The 21801-nt window shown below is 37.3% G+C and overlaps 2 protein-coding genes across 5 annotated transcripts; one reads left to right on the top strand and one right to left on the bottom strand.

The window, feature by feature from the left end:
• The first annotated feature begins 4462 nt into the window (after window positions 1–4462).
• On the top strand, window positions 4463–16768 carry LOC104593453 (uncharacterized). 4 transcript variants are annotated; one of them, XR_734576.3, is made up of 18 exons: window positions 4464–4822; window positions 5330–5708; window positions 7276–7397; window positions 7511–7599; window positions 7779–7814; window positions 8072–8165; window positions 11194–11236; window positions 11358–11458; window positions 12455–12519; window positions 12696–13192; window positions 13272–13359; window positions 13450–13593; window positions 13944–14512; window positions 14962–15100; window positions 15183–15251; window positions 15633–15761; window positions 16097–16289; window positions 16358–16768. XR_734576.3 is itself a non-coding variant. In XM_088891637.1 (18 exons), exons 3-18 carry the CDS (start codon window positions 7117–7119, stop codon window positions 16208–16210), a joined length of 2358 nt encoding a protein of 785 aa, XP_088747763.1. In that variant the 5' UTR covers window positions 4682–4822; window positions 5330–5708; window positions 7097–7116; the 3' UTR covers window positions 16211–16768. The 4 variants fall into 4 exon arrangements, 3 of the variants coding, with proteins under 3 accessions (XP_010251599.1, XP_010251598.1, XP_088747763.1); XM_088891637.1 differs by adding an exon at window positions 7097–7175 and having other exon boundaries at window positions 4682–4822; window positions 16097–16768; XM_010253297.3 differs by having other exon boundaries at window positions 4463–4741; window positions 16097–16768.
• A 2208-nt stretch (window positions 16769–18976) lies between these two features.
• Window positions 18977–21267, bottom strand: LOC104593454 (reticulon-like protein B2). The gene is made up of 5 exons (XM_010253299.2): window positions 20916–21267; window positions 20122–20302; window positions 19894–20035; window positions 19624–19693; window positions 18977–19531 (listed from the first exon to the last, which is right to left on the bottom strand). The coding sequence occupies exons 1-5, from the start codon at window positions 21115–21117 to the stop codon at window positions 19362–19364; spliced, it is 765 nt and encodes a 254-aa protein (XP_010251601.1). The 5' UTR covers window positions 21118–21267; the 3' UTR covers window positions 18977–19361.
• Window positions 21268–21801: the final 534 nt, after the last annotated feature.

Here is a 21801-nt window from a genome sequence, read left to right as displayed (position 1 = left end):
ATTATTATCAATGATAAAAATGACTATAAAAAGATAGAATAAAAATTAATGTTTAACTTGTGATCTGTTCATTATGTCATTGGGTCGAATGGGTTAATGGTTCAATTGGCTGCATAATTGATTATTGATTAAATCAACACTTTTTTGCCAATAATCGAATCAAGGGTGGAATAGACTCAGTAATGTGACCGGGTCATAGATTACAAAGTCTGACAATAAATCAAAGACGGTTTAAAAACATTGCTGTAAAGAAGAATGAAGGAGTTAAACATGCCATTTCCTTATTCTTTGTGTAGAAATGCGGATAAACAACGAACAATTTTCTTCACCCTAGAAAATGTCTTTTATTGTGCCCTAACATTTCAATAGTGCAAAAAATGCAAGAGTTGCTCTATTTTTTATAGCAGGAAAATATACTTAGAGTTGCATAAACAAATGTCTTCTTTTTTTTAACCTTTTCCCCACATCTTGTTTAAAGCTTTTATATTACTAGGGAAACAATTTGCTTCATCATAGTCATCATCATCATCTAGCGGTGCAATTAGGGCATCAAAATTGGTAATTGATGTGCACCTCATCGTCATCTAAGCCTTATTCCAACCATATAGTGTCAACGGTCGAGCGCAGTATAATCAAATGCCCTTTTCAATCCCCCCAACTTGTCATACATCACTTCCTATAGATGTTGTAGATGATTTTCTTCTGCATGTGATCAAACCATATTAGCATATCTTCTCTCATTTTACTACCTTTTGGTGCCATACTCAAGCTCCTTAATTGAATGACTTAATCTTGACCTTTATTAATTTAAATTTTTTCACTCATTTAACATTCACATTCCACCACATTCATTTTTTTTTACATTGTTGTTTATTAATTGCCATTCAACTCCATACAATATTATGGACCATATAATTCTGTCCATCATACTCTAATTCTAAATGAGATCATCAATCTCTCTTGTCAACAAATGAAATGAACTAAGCAACAATAACCTCTTAGTAAATAAAATAAATTATACACTGAATATTCCCCGCTTAAAATGCTATGGGGTTGACTTGATTTGAGTGCATATCATAAATTAAGGGAAAATTACAGACCCCTATACTATGGGGTTAATGATAAAAACCCTATTGCACTTTTTTTACGACAAAGACCCCCCTAAATTATGGCCGTTACACAACCCCCCCTTCGTTAGTATTCCGTTAGTTAATTTTGAAAAAGATTCTTATCTAATTGTTTAAAGTTTTCTAAATGCCCAAATTATCCTTTTCTAATTTATTTTACCATTTAAAGTTTTCTAAATGCCCAAATTAATTTAGGAAATCACATTTTTTTACTGTTCATACTGCTTGTCTCATTAATTACAATTCTTGCATTTGTGCACCTGGGTAATCTGAAACAAGATTTATAGATTATAGAGGAGAGGAGCCCCTATGAACTTCCACGGTCAAACACATGCGAGAACTCAAAATCAAAGGTCTGATTCTTGAACGACTGGCTATGAAAGTGGAGAAAATTGTGTTGTGGAACACCAGTATTGCAGGAGTATTGTCGCCAAGTCTATCCAACTTGAAATCTCTAAGGATAATATTGCTATATGGGAATCGGTTTACTGGTTGTTGGATTTGAAATCTCTAAGTATATTGGTGATTTTCAAAATCTTTGCTTGTTTGATTTGTTGAGGAATGATTTTATTGGTGAAATTCCTTGGGCTTTGTTCAATCCCTTGTCTATAGTAAACTGTATGAGCCTCGTTGGTTTTTGTTTTTTCTTTCAGCAATCTCCGTGGAAGTTTTCTTGCACAAATTTGTGTCCCTCCTAGCATGGCTTATGTATCTGTAAGAAGCAATTTTCTGTCTGTGGCTGAGAAGATTATAGCTTGCCAAAGTTTGGAACTTTTGGAGGTAGCAATTCATTCATTGGGCCAATCCTTTTAGATGTCCTTGGGTTGAAGAATATTAGTTATCTCAATGCATCTTTTAATCAATTTCAGGAGAAGATCCCAAAGATCAGAGTATGTAGTGATCGAGTAAAATTTTTTATGTTACGAGAAATGAATTAATTGGGCAGATACCTTCTAGCATTGCCAACTCCAAAACCTTAAGGATTTTAGGTGTAGGATTTAACAGGTTGAATGGGAGCATTCCCATGAAAATTGGAGAACTGAAGAGGCTTTATGTCCTCAGGTTGCGTAGTAATACTGATGAGGATCAAAATTGACCACAAGGGCAAGGGTGGAAAGCTGTTGGAGTAGGGTGTCACCTCGTCTTGAAGTGTCACATTGGCTCAACACCTCGTCTCGGTACCTCGACTATTAAGAGAGACCTGCAACCATAAGAAATGTTAGAGGCCCTGGGCGATTCTAGGGGCATGGACTCTTGCGGTTAAGTCAGTAACGACAAGAGAAAATAAGGTGAGCTGGAAAACTTAGTGAGATGAGATGAGAGCTCGTGTAGAGAGCTAGTGAGCTCGTAAAGAAAGCTGGAGAGCTCATATGGATAAGTTGGAGAGCTCGTATGGGTGAGTTGGAAAGCTTTTAAGGGGAGCTAGTGAGCTCCATGTGATGAGTTGGGGAGCTCATAGGGAGAGTTGGTGAGCTCCAGGTGCTGAGGTGTTCGGCGTGCCTTGTTCATAGTAGCGTACTACCATGTTTAGTTGTGTCCAAATGAATGGTAGACTCACATATTTATAGGAGAGGGGTTTCATCCAAGAACCGACATGTCTCTCACACATGGTTGGAGCTTAGTCCACTAGTCGCACCCTCAGTTGACACATTGTGTACACGTGGTAGGTAGTGGGCCTACATGGAATGTGCTGGTATTGATGTTCTAATCAACTTGGCCATGTGTTACTTGTGCATGTTATGAGTTGGTATTACATCAGCTCGTCAAGACAAGGTCAACTTGTAGCTTGTTAGGACTAGGTTAGCTCGTATGTCGTTAGGACTAGGTTAGTTGGTACCTCATCAGGACCAGGTCAACTTGTAGCTCGTCAAGACTAGGTCAGCTCATCAATTGACAACTTTGCCCCCAACATGCTGCCACTTTGTAGTTTCTAACTGGTGGTCGGTTTTGGCCATATCAAATACCATTGACGAAATGATTCCATCCGAGCTTGGAAGCATTGAGTTGCTTCAAGTGCTGGACTTAAAGAACCTTCACCTTGTTGGCTGTAAGTTTTTCCCTGGTATGATGGTCGAACATATATATAACGCATGCTCTTACATTATTAAATTTAAATGGAATGAAAAAGCATTATTAAAAGTAAAACTTAGTGATTTGGCCACATCCTATTTTTATTTATTTTTTGAATAAAAACAACAATCAAATGAATGTTTTAAAAACTGACATGGAGGCCAAACCGTTTTTGCCTCCAGGTCGTGGGTCATCGGTTCGACAAATAGGGTCGAATGGTTTAGACCATGCCACATCACCTATATATTAAGTATGTATATATATATATATATATATATATATATATATATATGTGTGTGTGTGTATGTATAAATATATTTTAGCAATAAATAATGTATAAATATGTTTCAGATATGTTATATGTATTATATATGTTTTTTAATTTAGTTTTAAATTTTTTATTTATAAAAATATTAAAAAAAAACAATTTAAGGCTAAAAAGTTTTTTTTTTTTGTGAAAATAGCAAGATAAAAAAGACGTATAAATCTCAAAAATTTACCCAAAAAAAACCATCCCAATCAAACAATAAAATACAAAGTTATACCTTCCAAAAATTTTATAATGTACAACTTACGACCTAGTGGTCACTGGATTAAACAGAACAACAGTTGAACCGGCCGAATCTAACGGTTCTTGACAAAGTTAATGGTTTTCATCATCTACGGAGCTTGACTGAACCGAATCCTGGCCGGTTGATAATTAAAACGGCCGGGTCAACGGCGGATTGAAAACATTTGGCTAAACGCTAAACCAAATCAATCCCATAAAAAATTTAGAATGAATCGTGCTAGTAAAGGCATAATTTTGGAATTTTTTGTCCATGTGAGTTGATGGGACTGATGGAGAGATATTCCTACTAGACTGTGGGATGGAGATACGTGGTCTTTGTGAGTTGGACTATGTGAGGAGCAAATTTCGGTTCTATTATTGGCTCCACATTTCGGCGCGTCCAGCGACCGCTGTAACCTGTTATTCTGTGGACTCCAGTCTTAATTACTTTTAGTAGTTTAGTTAAAAATGAAAAGAGAAATGATTGCGAGTATGGTGCCGAAAAGGCATGGTACATAATAAATAACAGTCAGCCACCACCAACATCCAATTCACGTGGGTTTCTGAGGTACCGTATTCTTCGGTACCATTTAAATTGCCAACTGGGAGTGTCAGTGATCGTCAAATTCCACCGCCAAGAATGTGACACGTAGGATTCACGGCACTTTACATGCCAACCCATCTCCTATAAAGCTCAAAAACCGAGGGAGAAGCCTGAAAAAGCGGGAACCGACTCCGACTCCAACTCCAACTCCAGTGTCACTCTCCGGCGATATAAATTACGACTCTGCTTTTACCGGGAATTCACATTTCCGGAGGACGGAAAGTCAAAAAGCAAAAAGGCTCTGGCTACTGGCGACTGGCGACTAGCGACGACTCTCTTTCTGCCTTTCTTTTTAGGGTTCGACTCTCGAGATCCTCTGGTCTCGGTGGCTATATATAGGTTGGGGGAGCGATCTCTGAGGAAAACGAGGCAGGGAAGAGAGAGAGACAGGTAGAGAAACGATCGACGCACGTCACACCAATCGCATTTTTAGGTTCTCTTGTCGGAACTTCAAGGGAACTGATCTTTCTGGTTCGTTTTCCTCCGCGTTTGAAAATCGGTTTACCGCCCTACTCTTACTGGTCGTTTTCGACAGTTAGGAAGATATTAATCCTGTTTTCTTTCTTATGACGCTAGACTTTTCGTTCGGATTGTTTCATGAACGAAAAGTATCGGATATTCCGACGAATTTGAACCGCATTTGGTTTGTTCCTCAGTTCGTCGAGAGATAATCTTCTGAAGCCTCTGGGATTTTAGTTTATCGTTTCAATATTCATAGAGATATTTCTACCCAAAAAAAAAAAAAATCATAGAGATGCCGGATTCTCTCCTTTACTGGCAAATATTGTCTATTTAGAACGTTTCTTTTAGTTTATTTATCGGGTATCTAGTTACGACTTCGGATATTTACTTGCACTTTGGACGGCTTTTGTCGTACATCTCTTTGTCCATCAGGATTTTGAGTGGATTTTCAGTCCAAGAAGGATTTTCCGTGCTTCGTTTAACTTCCAAAATTTCTGTTTCTTGATTTGAGTGCAGGACTCAAAGGAGTTTAAGCATTAATTTCTAATTATTGTCCTTGTTCCGGAAAAGGAGAGATCGCTTTCAGTTTGGAGAACGGGCTGGTTCTTTGTATTAATAAACATAGGAATACGGGAGGTGAAGTTCGGACAAAGAGATAGGGTTTGGGGAGTTCGAAGGCAATGGAGCAGAAACACATTCTCATGTCGGCCTTGAGCGTCGGTGTTGGTGTCGGTGTCGGGCTTGGTTTAGCCTCTGGACAGACAATAAGTAAATGGACGAATCTCAGTTCTTCAAATGCTATTACTGGAGATAAGATCGAGCAGGAGCTGATGAGACAGGTTGTCGATGGGAAAGAAAGCAACGTCACCTTCGATGAGTTCCCTTATTACCTCAGGTAAGAAAACATACAGGCTTATCCTGTGTTCCCCTGTTCTGTTATTTTCATCAACGACGGTAAACAATCTTGATCTGCTTCATCACGTTGCCTCGGGGAAGGGAGTGTAGTTTTCTGTGGAGTTACAGTGCATATCCGTCCTTTTCATTATTTTCTACCATTACGAGAGTGATTCTGTTTCAATTTTAAATGTCTATAGTTCAATGCTTCTTTCTATTTAATATTATGGCGTGGAGAGACTTCGTGATGGTGCTCTAGTAATGATGGGTTTTCTGTTCAGGGCCTTCGGGATTTAGTATGTCTCATTTACACCCCCACCCAAAAGAAAAAAAAGCTTTCACGATCCCGATTTAGTATGTCTCATTTAATGTGATTAGAGAATTGGAAAAAAAATCTTATGTGGAATTCGGAATTTAACCAACTTATGTTTATCAATTTATTAAATCCTCTTAAAATTTGTAAAAGATTGTCAATTCGTGATTTCCTATTGTATCTTGATTGACTGTTGAGGCTGAGAGTCATAATGTTGGGGACATGTGTTAGAATGAGGCACTAGGCTCATTCTTATCTCATGTTTATGTAGGTAGTTGCTGGTGAATATATTCACCCATCTCCAGTCGTAAATTGCTACGTAGTTGAGCAGAAATAGTTGGAATTGTTGGAGTTGGAGATCCTATATATTATGAAATAAATAGCACTTGTCTGAACTAATACTTTACGTTTCTTCCTTATTTTCTTCAGGGATAGTTAGGATATCCAATCCTTTTTAAGAAACAAGAGAAACATTGAAAGTTCTCTTTACATAAGTTTAAACTTGTAGATACTAGTTGACCTTATTATATGCAGAATTCTTGGGGAAAATATACATTAGCCTATCAAGATAGTATTTTCCTCCATAACTATAAGTTGTAATTTAAATTAGTATCATAAGGTTTTGCGAAAACAATCTTTTACAATCTAGAAAATTTGACATTGTCCTTGAAATTTTTTGTTCTGAAATAGTTTCGCTGTTACTGTTCTTAAATTTATCTCTAACGGATTTTGTGGACTTGAGAAAGTCATTTATACTTGATAAATTATTGGACATATGGATTGGAAAAATAGATTGGTCTGCCATGCAGTTTCATAGACTGGTCAACTCAGCTGATTGAACCTTAATGGTTATAATTTCATATCCCAGGTTAACAAGAACCATCAGTTTGCTGAGACCAAGTTTATATCCGGCTGGCAAACCATGTATAGATTATGAACTCAATGATTTCTATTTTACCAGTACGTGTTTAGATTAGAGTCATGTCTTGCTATTATGGGTTTAGTTCAATATCATCTTCTTCTAGGTTGAGTATGTTGATCTCTTAAGTTATTGGTTCTTCTTCTAATTTTTCCAGATACTTGGTAGAGTAGGGGAATGGGGGATCGGAGCCATAATTCTGCAGTAGCTCAGCAATACTGTCTATATCTTCCAAAGTTTGACTTAATGCATCCCAAATATGTCATTTTACTTTTTGTTTCCTTGTTATAGTATATCTATATTCTCATATACTTCGCTTGTTGATCTGAATGGCAGTGAGCAGACACGGGTGTTATTGACTAGTGCTGCCTATATGCATTTGAAAGAAGCTAACTTTTGTAAGTACACCCGGAACCTTTCTCCTGCGAGTCGGACTATTTTGCTATCTGGACCTGCTGGTAGGTTCTCTTGCTGTCTTGCAAATATCCATCTGTTTTTTTTTCTAGAAAATATTTAGGTTTATGCATAATCCGCCTCCATAACTGATTGCAAATTTCCATTTTTTTTGAAGAGATGTACCAACAAATGCTTGCAAAGGCTTTAGCACATTACTTTGAAGCAAAGTTGCTTTTGTTAGATGTTACTGACTTTTCATTGAAGGTGTGTAAGGGTGGTTGGCAATTTTGTCTGTTCATATTGTTTTTCTTTTTTTCTCTTGTGAACTAGTAGGGTCGTCTGGTTGTTAGCTGTATTGGCTTTGAGTGTTAGTTTTCAATTTTGATGCTTATTCTTGTCCTACCAATAAGAAACCTAATATTTCTCATGTCACTCTGCTACAGATACAGAGCAAATACGGCACTGGAAATAAACAATCTGTAAGACTTCGTTCTCAGATTTAAACTTGCATTCTCATGCTTGTCAGATCACGATTTTACCATTACACCAAACAATGACTCCTTAATTCTTTCATAACCAAATGAGAATTTACTAGATGTTTTAAATTACTTCCATTCATTTCCTGCCCCACAACTATAACTTGTCATGTGTGATGTTTCTTATTTGGTGAGATTAATTTACCACCCTATTCCAAATGAAACATTTCCTTATGTACTTGTAACACCTTTTTTTGTAGTCCCTTAAGAGGTCCATCTCTGAGACGGCACTAGAGCGAATGTCCAGTTTATTTGGTTCATTTTCAATCCTTCCACAGAGGGAGGATACAAAAGGTAAGAAAGGAAGAACTTTCGCTAATCATTTTTTCAGATCTAGAAATTTTAAATTCTTGATTGTGAAGTTGAGTAGCTCTCTTTAGCCATTTGATCACTTTCTGATTGTAATCATCTTATACATGAAAATCCATATGTTTTCAAGTTTGCATGTCATGATTTGTTCTATAAAATCAGTCCATTCAGCAACAACAGCACTTGACTAGAAGCAAAGGGAAAAATTCAAGTTATGCCTTACACCAGTATTTGGAGGGCACATTTTTTAATTTAACTTTTGCTAAATTAAGTTGTTTGGATAGTAAATGAGACTTGTGGTTAAGGCTTGTCTGTTGAGGCTAGTTTTGAGGCAAGGTTCAAGGGAAAATGCCTTGAAGTCTAGCTTTGAGAAAAGCTAAAAGATTATGTTCCTTATTCTTCATTTTTTTAAGCTATCATTCCCTATGATATCCATATCTAGATACTGATATAGACACAAATTGGGAAATGGGGGTACGGCTTTCATTTCCTAAAATCATGGATATGGATATGGTGTACAGCTATCCCATATAATATTCATGTCATGTCTTTTTACCTGGTTTTTTGAAGCTAATTGTCATTTCTCAATACTCAAATCTTGTCAAATTTAATTAAATTTCTAGCACAGATTTTTTTTCTTTTACAGTTTAATTTATTAAAACATATCATTTTATTTAAATTAAGTGTGAATGCTGTTGAATGTATCTACAAGTGTCCACTCAGTATTTGGTATCGTGTCAGGTATGTATCATGTCTAATACTGGTTCCATGGTTCAAAGTATTGATACACCTCTGTGTATCGGCAGAGGCGTATCGGTACTTCGATACACGTGGAAACATGTTTTTTTTAGATTTTTTTTTTCAAAATTTGGTTTTTGAGGAGTTAAATACATGTATTTTTCATTAAAAAAGAGTGGGGTCCCGAAACACCTGTAAACAGGCGTATTGGGACCCAAAAGATACGATACAATACACCCGATATGGGGCATATCGTATCGAAATTTTGAACCTTGACTGGTTCACTAGGTATATATGGTTATCCAAGTATTATTGATCACTTATTCTTTTACACTTAACATAATTTGTTTTTTTAAAATCATTTTGAGGTTTTAATTTCATATTGAAGAGTTTACCTAATGGGCAGTGAATTGTTCATAGTACTTCTCTTGTAATTTAGATTTTCCTCTAGATTCTGTAAGACAATTTGTTTAACCAGGGAAAAGCGGTTTCTGTTGCCTTCTCATATAAATTTTACTAAATATCGTTTCCACTTAGGAAATAAACTTAGCCGATATATTTTTTAATTTCTCTGCTAGATAGATCAATAAATAATTTTGGATATTAAATTCTTGAATTTAATTTGAACTGCTAGCTAGAAGCCATCACTGATTTATTTACCCCTGACTAAGCCCCAAATGTTTTGGTAATCGTATTGAATAAACTACAGGACTTACTAGGGGTGCAAGGCACATTTCCCATACTTGCGTAGGTGTATACAATTATTTTTTTTGTAATTTAGAAAAAGGTCAAATACATTTTTAATGTAATTTAGAGAAGTATTTCACGCAAAATAGTTTAAAACTTTTTTCCCTGCCATAAGAGAACATTTTCACTCTTGGAAACATTTCCTACATGAAAATATGATTCAGTTAACACCAGTGGCAAAAATGGTTTTTAATCAACCCACCATTTATACTTGTATTGTTCCATCCATTGATGCATGCATACAAAATTGATAAGAGAAAATAATTCCTAGCTGTCTTTAGCACTTTTCTAATTTTTGAATCCAAACTACCATGACTTTGATACTCCTAGTAAAATCTCCATAACTAACATTTGGCTTCATTTGTATCTTGCAAAACCAAAACTAATTGAATCTTAAAATAGAAGTGTGAATATTTCATAAGATAATCTGGTGGTAAAAGTGTGTTTTGGTGGATCGGTTACTACATTTAAAAGGAAAAAAGAAAAAAATAATGGAATTAGTCTTAGTTATGAACATCAATGATGTATATGCCAGTCTACAATAGGTATGCACTTTAGCAAAGCCTAGAACTCAATAACTCTTCTTTCATTCTGTCCCAATGATTCCTTATGTGTAAACATGCCTACCTCTTCATGTGAGGATCCTGCTTGCCTCTTTAAATTGCTATCTATAAGTAAATATTAGAAATATTCACACAGAAGGAAGCTCCAACTCCCAAAGGTGCTTCAGACATTGTGACCCAAATACTACAAAACCCACATATAGCACCCTTCCCCAAACTGTGACTCTACACAAGGAGATAAAGCTCAGTTTTGTAATCGGAAATTGCATACTGACCTAGGCTGTTTTTAATGGCATTTATTAATGCCATTCACCCCTATTTCATCTAGGCTCTTTGGATTCACGAGTCCCCAGATTGCAAAGCAATGTGAAATTTATGATGGATTGATCAGATCGAGGACTTGGACTAAAATCAATGCTATTCATTTCCTAATCATTCTGAGCCAAAACTCAATACATAATCAAAGATCTGATGTAGTGAAATGGTCTTGCATACATGTTTCTCCATATACCCCATAAAGTGGCAAAAAGCTTATTCTCTATAAAATGGAACCTTTTGATTCCAAAGGTATTGCTGACCAGGATTAAATTAAGTGAAAATCTATGCTGTCAGAAGGGCTTTGACCAATCAATTCAAAACCCCCATGAATTTTGATGAATACCTCCTGATTGGTTACCCCTTTTATGATACTGGTTGATTGGGTGCTTAATTACATAAATAAAATCTCTATATGTAGTGATAAAAGATTAATATCTTTATCTTTCCGCATGTATATATATATATATATATGTTGGAGAATTGTATCAAAAGAGGGAGAGTTTCCCTTAAAATCAAAGGCTAATTACTTTTACATTTATAAATAGCTCTGCTTTTTTGATAGTCAAGTTTGGATTCAGTAGTTCTCTTCATTTTCTACTCATACCGGATTTTATTTTAGTATGGATCTAATGAGTGTTTTGCCACAGGTAAGTTATGGAGGCAAAGTAGCGCTTTGGATATCAGGTCAAGGTATGACAAACCATAGATTGTTGATTAATCACAAAAAAGACATTTAAATTATATTTATATCACACACAGAGATATTGACTATGCATTTCTTCTTTTTTTTTCACTTGTCTTATTCCTTTAGGGGAACAGAAGGTTCTAATAATACTTCAAAGCATCATGGAAATGCTTCTGTTGCAGCTGACATAAGTCGCCCTGCCTCACAATGCACTTCTGTAAATTCAGGTTTGTGTTCAAAACTTCAATTTGTTAGAAGACTGTTAAACAGTAAGCTCTATTTGTCATAAGAGTGATTGGAAACTTATGGGGCATTTAGGGCTTCTGCCTAATAGCATTAATTATGACATTTCTATGTGGTATCACTGGATTTTTCATCTTGATTATTTCTCTTTATGCAAGAATGGCCTTGGTAGGTTAGCAATGAGATCATGGATTTCTTTCTTTCTTTATATTTTTGAGATCATGGATTTATTTATTTATTTATTTTTGAGATCATGGATTTATTGATCATTTTAAGATAAATATTCAAGTTAGTTCCACACCTCATGATTGCACAGGTTGGAAGAAACCATCTTACTTGGAGTGTAGGATTTGATTTTTGGTGGCCTCTTTTTAGGAGGCTTTGCTTAAGCAATCAAATGAATAACCACCTACCTCTGGAGTTTCTGAATTGTATTCTTGAAGCACTACTCATGTTGTGTATGGTTACAAAATGATTACTATGAACTGAACCATTAGACCCATCCAATTTAGTTGATTTTCTTATAGGTTAATGATTTTTGAGCCTTTTGGTGGTTGCCCAAAATGTTCCCTATATGTGACATTTACATTGTGACATGAGTAACAATTCACCTTGGTCCACCTATACTGTCAACTCTATCTATGTATCCTATTTTTCTCTGTGAGGAAGGTTAATCATTTGATATTAATGACTTTTACAAGAGCAATCTATGATGAATGGACAAATAATCATTAACATCACTCTGCATTAATCAAAGAGTAAATATAAGCTGGCCATTTCTGCTCATCACCTCTCTCCTGATTTGATTAGTGTAGGATCCTACACTCACAATTCCCCATCCCTGAACAATACCAGTTATAAACTTCAAGAGGGTAAATTATAGCTTTGAACAATGGATTGGAATATGAACTTTGTTAATTACTGAATGACATGTTTTCTCTTGCCACTTCTAAATTTCTAATGGTCCTCGTGTTCTTTAGCTTCTCTGAAGCGCACCAGCAGTTGGGCTTTTGATGATAAACTTCTTTTACGGTCACTTTACAAGGTAATGCTCTGTGATCTGGCTATAATTGCAGTGAATTTGAACTTCCTATGATATCTAGTGTGGTCTAGTTAGTGAAAATGCCTTAGCCATTTTGACATTAGCTATTTATGTAGTTCAAGGATTTTTTTTTCCCAAAGATGTTGAGGGCATCAATCAAATTTCATTTCTCTTTACAGGTTCTGGTTTCTGTGTCAAAAACCAGTGCCACTGTCCTCTACCTGAGGGATGTTGAGAAACTTCTTTTCCGATCTCAAGGGATATACACTTTGTTCCAGAAAATGTTTAAGCAATTATCAGGACCAGTGCTGATCCTTGGTTCACGGATTTTGGATCCGGGCAATGACTATGGAGAAGTAGATGAGAGGCTCACTCTTCTGTTTCCTTACAACATTGTAATTAAGCCACCTGAAGATGAGAGCCACCTTGTTAGCTGGAAAACCCAACTGGAAGAGGACATGAAGATGATCCAATATCAGGATAACAGGAACCACATTACTGAGGTTCTTGCAGCAAATGATCTCGAATGTGATGATCTGGGTTCAATATGCCTTGCAGATACTATGGTTCTAAGTAATTACATAGAAGAGATTATTGTATCAGCAATTTCTTATCATTTGATGAACAACAAAGATCCTGAATACAGAAATGGAAAGCTTGTTATCTCATCCAAGAGGTCAGATGTCAAACTTAATGATGGTTTTCCAATTTGCCTTGTTCAAGCTTTATTTCTTACTTTTTTGACTCTGGAACAGTTTGTCCCATGGATTGAGTATATTCCAGGATGGCGAAAGCAATGGTAAAGATACTTTAAAGCTGGAAGCAAATGCTGAACCTGATAAGGTTGGTTTCAGTTATCTCCATTTACTTCAACACTCTGAGAGTACTGATCAATCAAATCAGATAATGGTTCTTTTCTTTCATTGGTCTTAGGACCCTGAAGGGGATGAAATTAGTGGTCTGAAGCCTGAATCAAAAGTTGAGACTCTGGCAGCAGAAAACAAAAGTGAGGCTGATAAGTCTGCTCCTGTAGTGAAGAAGGATGGTGAGAATTCATCTGCTCCTGCAAAAGCATCTGTAAGTCCGATCTCCTCAACATTATACAGAAAAATGATAACAGTTTGTGCTCCTTCAACTTGCATGATTTTAGTTGATGTTTTATGGCACTTGGGTATTTTTTGCTGATGTGCATGTTCTTTGTATATGCTTTTACCTTTTTTATAGGTAAGTGAATGCTTTTAATTTTAAAACAAAAGAATCATGCAAAATGTTAGGTTTTCATTTTTTTTGGTATCTGGTTAAAAGCTAGGAGACTTGCACAATATATAGAAAAAAGAGAAGGAAATCTCAAGTTTGGATGGTTCTTTAGCACATGCTTAGTATTAAGTTTAAATTCTGCTTTGTGTTAATAAGGGCTATCTGGACAGGAAGTTCCTCCAGACAATGAATTTGAGAAGCGTATAAGGCCAGAGGTGATCCCAGCAAGTGATATTGGGGTGACATTTTCTGATATTGGTGCACTAGATGAGGTTAAGGAATCTCTTCAGGAGCTGGTCATGCTTCCTCTTCGAAGACCGGACCTATTTAAAGGAGGTCTTTTGAAGCCTTGCAGAGGAATATTGCTCTTTGGACCTCCGGGTACTGGAAAGACAATGCTGGCAAAGGCAATAGCCAAAGAGGCTGGTGCTAGCTTTATTAACGTCTCCATGTCAACAATCACATCAAAATGGTTTGGGGAAGATGAGAAGAATGTCAGGGCTCTTTTCACTCTTGCAGCGAAGGTTTCCCCAACAATTATTTTTGTGGACGAGGTTGATAGCATGCTTGGGCAGCGAACCAGGGTTGGGGAGCATGAAGCCATGCGTAAGATTAAGAATGAGTTTATGACGCATTGGGATGGACTTTTGACGAAACCTGGTGAACGTATCCTTGTTCTTGCTGCAACAAACAGGCCATTTGATCTCGATGAAGCAATTATTAGGCGGTTTGAACGCAGGTATACCGCTTACTTTGGGAATTAAAGTTTGACAGTTTATAACAATTTCCAATTAACTATTCATCCATCTTGATTTCTTAGACGACTGTGTTTTGGCTGGAAAGTTTTTCACTATTATCCTGCCATTTAACGAACTGAAAATCAATATGGTGGGGTTGTGGGAGCAGTATCAGGGAAAATGTAAACTGAGCAAGCCAAGATATATCAAGAAATGACTTTCAGATGTTATGTTAGTTGCCAACTTATTGGTCTTAAGCCACCTCTTTCAGTAATTTACATTTAAGAACCTTCAATTGTGATCTGATAATTATGACTTGTTACTAAGATCAAGTTTTAAGTCATTTGAATGGGCAGTTTATTAAAGAAACAAAAACTTTGTAGATATGACGCCCAAATATTGTCATTGAGCTATAATAGTGCTTCTTATAAATTCTCGCTATGATGGACAGAATTATGGTTGGTTTACCTTCTGCGGAGAACCGGGAAATGATCTTGAGGACACTTTTGGCCAAAGAAAAGGTTGAAGAAGGACTAGACTTTAAGGAGCTTGCAAACATGACAGAAGGATACAGTGGGAGTGACCTGAAGGTTTGTATCTCTATATTTATCATTTCACAACTTGATTTATTATCTGATTTGACTAACTGCAAGTTGTAACTGTTGAATACAGAACTTGTGTACAACAGCAGCTTATCGGCCAGTTAGAGAGTTAATCCAGCAGGAAAAACTCAAGGATTTGGTATGTATACACTTTTGAATATTTTCTTTCTGAAATTTCCTTTTCTTTAGGGGTGTTCACGATTTGGTTTGGTGTGGTTTAGAGATCTGAGGCCAAACCAAATCATTTTATTATGGTTTGGGCCATTCTATTAGGCTTAAGCCAAGTAGAAAGCACAAACAACATATATGCTTGCATAAATAACGGTCTTTTAGTCACCATAAAAGACCGTTGATAGTCGTGCGCACCTACGGTTTGGTTTGGTTCAGTTTGGTGCTCTGGACCGTATAATGAAGATGCGCACCTTTCTTTACCTTTTTCTTCTCTTTTTGACCAACTCGTTGCAAGATGAATGCATCAGAGTTACCTTTTGATAGTCGTCCTATACTTTGGTATGTGTAGGAGAGAAAGCACAAAGCTGAAGGACAGAACTCAGAAGAGGCCTCAGATACAAAAGAAGAGGGTAAAGAGGAGAGAGTTATTACCCTCAGGCCACTAAACATGGAAGACATGAGGCAGGCAAAGAATCAGGTAAGTCTATGTGACGTCATTGTTGTGAAGATTGGAATATCTGCAGATTTTATTTTTGGAAAGCTAAAGGACTAAGTAAAGGGTGGTTCTGTGGCATCATGTTGTATTTTGTGACTATCTTTCATGATGAATCTAGGTGTATCTTAATAATGATATCATCGTAGTATTTATTAATTGTCAAAAGGGTTTGACTATGATGCCGAAAAAACTTATAACCAATCAAACGGTACCGAAAGTGGCAACCAATCAGGATCATTTAATAGGCGTCCATCTTAGTGAAATACCTAGGAAATTTCATTTCCGAGTTCTGAATATAATTTAACTGTGAAATGCAGGTTGCGGCTAGTTTTGCAGCTGAGGGGTCTATTATGGGCGAACTGAAGCAGTGGAATGAATTGTATGGGGAAGGAGGTTCAAGGAAGAAGCAGCAGTTATCATACTTCCTTTAGGGGGTGGTTGAAGGAGGCATCCCATCCTCTGAACTCACCGGCACCGTTCTCTTTGAAAAAGAATACAAGTTTAGAGAAGGTATACGAAGCTCAATGATTATGGATGATGCTGACATTGGTGAGTAATTGATAAAAAGCTCTTCACAGTTTTTTACAGGAAGAAAGCTCACCAGAAAATGTAGCTATTGCCGTGCATGGTTAGCTGGAACCACCACCATGTGGTTTTCTCCCAGAAAATATTAGGTATGTGTGCATCATGTACCAGTGAACTACTGCCTCCAATTGTGCTCTGGAAGATTTAAGCATTGTTCATCAAACACATGATATTGTGGAGTCTGAAGACCAAGTATTAGGTCTAGAGCTTTCTTTGTTAGGGTTGTGTCTTAAATTTTTTTATGGTGTTGTATCATATGCCCCTTGTAATTTAAAAAGCCCTTGAAGCCCACCCAGTGTGGGATACAACCAATGTAGAATTGGCCTTTATTTATTACGTGAGAAAACTCAAAAAGTAGGTATTTCATATATGAAGGAAATTTGCAGAGTGGTTTATTTTGTGAATGCGTAATGTGTATTGTGTGGTCTCTGTAACATTTGTAAGTCTGACAAAAACAAGATTGGCATTTATGTTCCAAAATGTTTGAAATTTGCAGTAGGCGGCATTTTCTTAAAAATTGGTAATTGGTAATGGCACCTGAAGAAATATCTGAGGTGGGTATGTTTGAAAAATGTCCTTTGCTTCAAAGTTTAAACTCCATTGGCATGGCATGACTTCCATTTTATCTTAATATTAAACGAAGGAACCTTCCTGGATTTGAGGGCTCGATATGCATTTGTAGAACATTTGCTCACACATTTTCCCATTAAACTTTTTTTTTTATTTTTGTAAAAAACAGAAGCACCGTCTTAATCAATGTTTTAAAAAGTGACCCAAAAACGGGACACGATTCGACCATCTGGTCAGAATAGATGGCCTGTTCTGACAAAATAAATTAAAAATAAAAAAATAATTAAAATTTAATAATGGCCAAAAGTCATTGAACAAGTTGATGGTTCAACCACCCTGATCAATGGTTTTTGGAGGAACTGGATTTGGGGTAAAATAGAACTGGTTGCCTGGATGGTTCTTTGGCCGAATGGTCCAACCATCCAGGTCAACAGTGGTTCAAAAACTATGGTCTTAATAGCCAGCTAGAGAGATAATATGTGATAATGGAACCTTAGAAAACGAGTGCTCGTTTTGGTTAGTCTCTTTGATCACATGAAACAGATGATGCAACGTTTGGGACCTATGCCAGTTACTTGAAATTTTAATGTCAAATAAATTATATAAATTAGGTAAATTACAGGTAAGTATCTTATACTTCGGGGTAGTATTTAGTAATAGAAGATGGGTACCTGAATTTTAAATGCAACACTTGAGTACCCTGGTCCAATGCCGTTAGCCCTTAAATAAAAGGATGTCTATCATACGGGAAAGACATGATGTCGGAAAAATATACCGCCCCACAACCGGTATCATAAAAAAGATGACCACTCAGGGTCAGGGGTATTCATGGGAGTGATTTTGATTGGTCAAAACTCTTCCAATACTTGGTATCATAGATTTTCCTAATGTCCATATATATCTTGAACACCTGTACAATAAGAGTTGTTTTGGGAATTTTAAAATGTTTCAAGTAACAGTAACTTAAAATGCTGCAGATGATTGGGAATATGGGATGTATATTTCTGAGTTTGGGGGTATTCCGGCATGAATAGCGATCATTTTTCGCATTGGTTGCAAAATTCGACATGGTGTGCAATGTATGTACGTTGAACGTTTGAACAGGAACAACTTTTCCAAAACTGGTTGGTCAGCCGTCAGAAGCAAAAGGGTGGGAAAATGAAAGCATACCATACATCTGGTACAGAGCCCGTTGGGATTTCAGTTTTGGTGTTACACAACGCTGGCATGATGCAACCGATTCATGTCAAATTGTCAAGCTTTAATACTTTCGCAGACATGGATGATTTTGATTGAACAAATGTAACCAAAGGCTACAACAACACTGCAAGAGTTAAAATTCGTTCTGAACACTACATCGACAAACATGTAATCCAGCTAACCATCAACAAAAAAAAAAAATGAAAAAAGAAACTCAAGCCTTGAAAGAGAAAATGAATCAATCAAAAGTTTCAGAAAACCTCAAGTGAAACCAGGTCATAGCCAGCCTTGTTATAGTGTTTGGGTGAATAACAAAACACTAGGGACCAAGACAAATTACCGCAGTGTTCTGTTCTAGGGTGTATCCTACTAGTATCTTGGTCATATTAGTATGCCACGTCCGCTACGTTTACCACAACCCTTCACACTAACAGTTTACCAAGTCCCGAAAAATTGAAACTTGAGACCATTTTCATAGCAGGCTTACCGGTTTCTGAACAAATCCAGCCAGAAAAAATAGAGACACGGTGCTCATTTAGCTGCCAATAATTACTTCTCGAGTGAAATATTGTGGGCAAAGAGATATTCTCAAAATGATTTATCCCTTTCAAAGAGACAATGCAATCCCTAATACCCAAGTATATTTACTTTTTTAGCAGCAGAAGCCAACACCATGCAGATATTGCACGATACATACTATATGAATTCTATATCCCTTCACAAACTCAAACCATAACAATGAAAATTTCCATGACCTAAAGGCTAAAGCACAACTGGCCCACATAAGAAGCCTCCTTACAATTCACAACCACTACTGGCCGAAGCAAAATACACATACCCTATGTCACAGAGAGTCAGGTAATAACCCTCTTGTTGCAAGTAATACAAATAGGAATTAATGTTTTAAACAGATAAAGAAACAAAGTAGGAAAACCATTTACAAGGCAATATATCAATATCATCACCAGATTGGCTCATGACAAGGACAACCATGCAAATGCTCCCATACATGTAGATAATGCAAGCAGATCAAGATCTAAAGATTGAACCAATCCTTGAAACACCATTCTCATCCAACTTGGGAACCCAAAAAGCATTAGAAAACATAAACAAAAACATAGGGTTCAAACCAATAATGGATATAAGAGTCACATCATCACCATGAAAAAAACCAAAGCTACCCAAATGTCTGAACCTACAAATGACTAGAACATCTCAGCTTCCTCCCTATGCATGTTTCTTGTCTTTCAATGGTCCCTTTGGGATTTTACTTAGAACCTTGGCATCAAATATTACATATTGCTTCTTGATCTCTGCCATTGCCTTCTCCGCGAAGGAATCAACCTGATCCTCGTATTTCTCATAGAGTACAGGTACAGTGTGGAGCAAAACAAAAGCTGTTTTTTTGTTTGACAAGTATATATTAGTCAATGTTAAGAGGAATGCAAACAAGCAAATATAGAGAAATAAAAAAAGCTCATTGTAATACCTATGTAAAACAAAGTCAAGAAGTTGCACCAACTCCCCACAATTGATAGAACCCAAAGACCAGCGATGACCTGATTAACCACAACCAATGATCCCTAATGAGTTATCAGTCGTATAAAAACAAGTTTGAATAAATCATGCCTGCAAGATGCAATCTTGTAGTATATGAGGTTCCATATACGAAAGCATTCATCCATTAACAAGAGGTAGACTTCCAAACGATAAAAAATCAGCAGCTTTTATGGCAACCATTGGAAAGAGATGGGCATACAGCGAGAAACTTCTTCAGATCTCTTCCTGATGCAATATCTCGGAGGACTGCAAAAGCTCGGTTGATCTCGATTCTCAAAGCGGAAGCAAACTGCAGAACTGGATCCTCAGGAATATAAACTTCTGGGATGCGTGGTGGCGTCCTGCATGAAAAGCAGAGTTGAGATTCCAAATACAAATAACAACCGATTAGATCAAACGAACGGGAATCATGGGCGCAAAATCTCACTTGTGCATAAATGCGATGGCGTTGGAATAAAGGAACAGCACAGCCAAGGAGACTATCAGGCAATGGCATACTAAAGTCAGCAGATGGTATTCCAGCAACTCGAAGAGAACCCACGTCGCAGTTGCTCCACCAAGCACACCGGCAGAAATCTTCTTGTTCCTCCACAAGAAAACATCGGCAGCTGCATGAAAATTATTTGGGTGGTTTCATGCTCCCGTCCAACTTTTTATTATAAAAAAAAAAAGTATAACAAATAGTAGTTCAAGTAGTCTAACAAAAATCCAGATTCTGTAGGGCAGAAATTATGGTGCACAACAGTTCCAAAGCTACCAAATTGAAGTGAAGGGGGAAAGAAAGAGTCGCAAAATTATCTTTTCTACTTTGAAAAGAACATGAAAATCCCAAAAGAAAGCCAAAAATATGAACCTTTTTAAGCATCAATCGCATCGACGCAATTCGGTAAAATAGAAATGCTTTTTACAAGCTTCGAGATCTCCTAGCTTCTAAATCTAAGGAGCTCGATTGATCGAAATATAAGATCCATCTGAATAAGCAAGTATTAAAAGAAATACGACCCAAAGAGAATAAAAATCGAGAAACATAAGCCGTGGATCATCAAACCCTAAAAATCTAGAACCATAAACTCTAATTCCGAAGCCAGAAAAATCAAAGCAGCAAAGAAATAAAAGAGATAGGGTTATCCCCATCGAGAAATCTTAACCAGCAATCACTATTCTACGCTCTAAAAGGAAGTAATCGAATAAGTGAACCAATTTCCACAAATGGTACCGTACGTTTTCCTCCACCAAAGACCTTGTGCACAGGCTTCTGCCTCCCAAAGAGCCGGTAAACCGCCGCCGTGACGGCCGACGGCGACGATTCCTCGTTGTCTGAATCAGACGACGACGACGAATCGTGGCCAAGACGAAGCTTCTCCGTTATCTTTTCCATAATGGACTCAGACGCAGGAGCCGAACCCCCGGCGTGCTCTTCCATTGCTCTCAAAGGGTAGTTCGATCGGAAACCCTAACGTCCGGTGAAGTAAAAATCGGCGAAAAACAACGACGGCGCCAAAACCCCAAACAACGAACTGAGCTCTAGACTCCAGCACCAGCAGTAGTGTTGTATAAGCCTTTTCTGGGTGGTTGGGCCTAAAATATCAAAACAAAATAAGAGACCCAATCTAGGCCGTCCGATCGCATGAATCCGAACCAAAGACCGAGGCTCTTGGTTCGGGACAATCTCGAAAGATCCGCAGCTTGTCCGGACCAAAGGAGAGAAATTCTCAATTGGTCTCTCTTTCCGAGGCTAAACGGACGTTAACTTTGACGGCGATCCGTTAATTTGTATACGCTATTATTCGATACGTGGCCATTGCGAGTCTGCGACCTGATGTGCGACGACGACGTCCGTAAACCACCGACCGCATGTATAGACGGAATTGTTAATACGTGGCACGTGGCACCAAACAAATGTGGGCGGCCACCGGAGCCCGGTTGTGTTGTTTTCATCCCGAAGGTGGGGCCACCGATAACCTGCACAACTGAAACCATTTGGGCCAGCAGTTTTTTACTGTATTGAGATCAGCGGTTAGTCAATCCTCAGACGTAGCTCTTAAGGAAACGAAGGTCAGTTGACGGGGATTTATCGGTTACCGGTTAACTAAATAATGAGGGGGCC

This window comes from Nelumbo nucifera, chromosome 7 (genome assembly GCF_055504915.1).
Source record: "Nelumbo nucifera cultivar China Antique chromosome 7, China Antique-T2T, whole genome shotgun sequence".
In the NCBI taxonomy this organism is placed as follows: domain Eukaryota; kingdom Viridiplantae; phylum Streptophyta; class Magnoliopsida; order Proteales; family Nelumbonaceae; genus Nelumbo; species Nelumbo nucifera.
The sequence above is the reverse complement of the archived record's forward strand: the minus strand, read 5'-3'. Positions and strand labels throughout refer to the sequence as shown.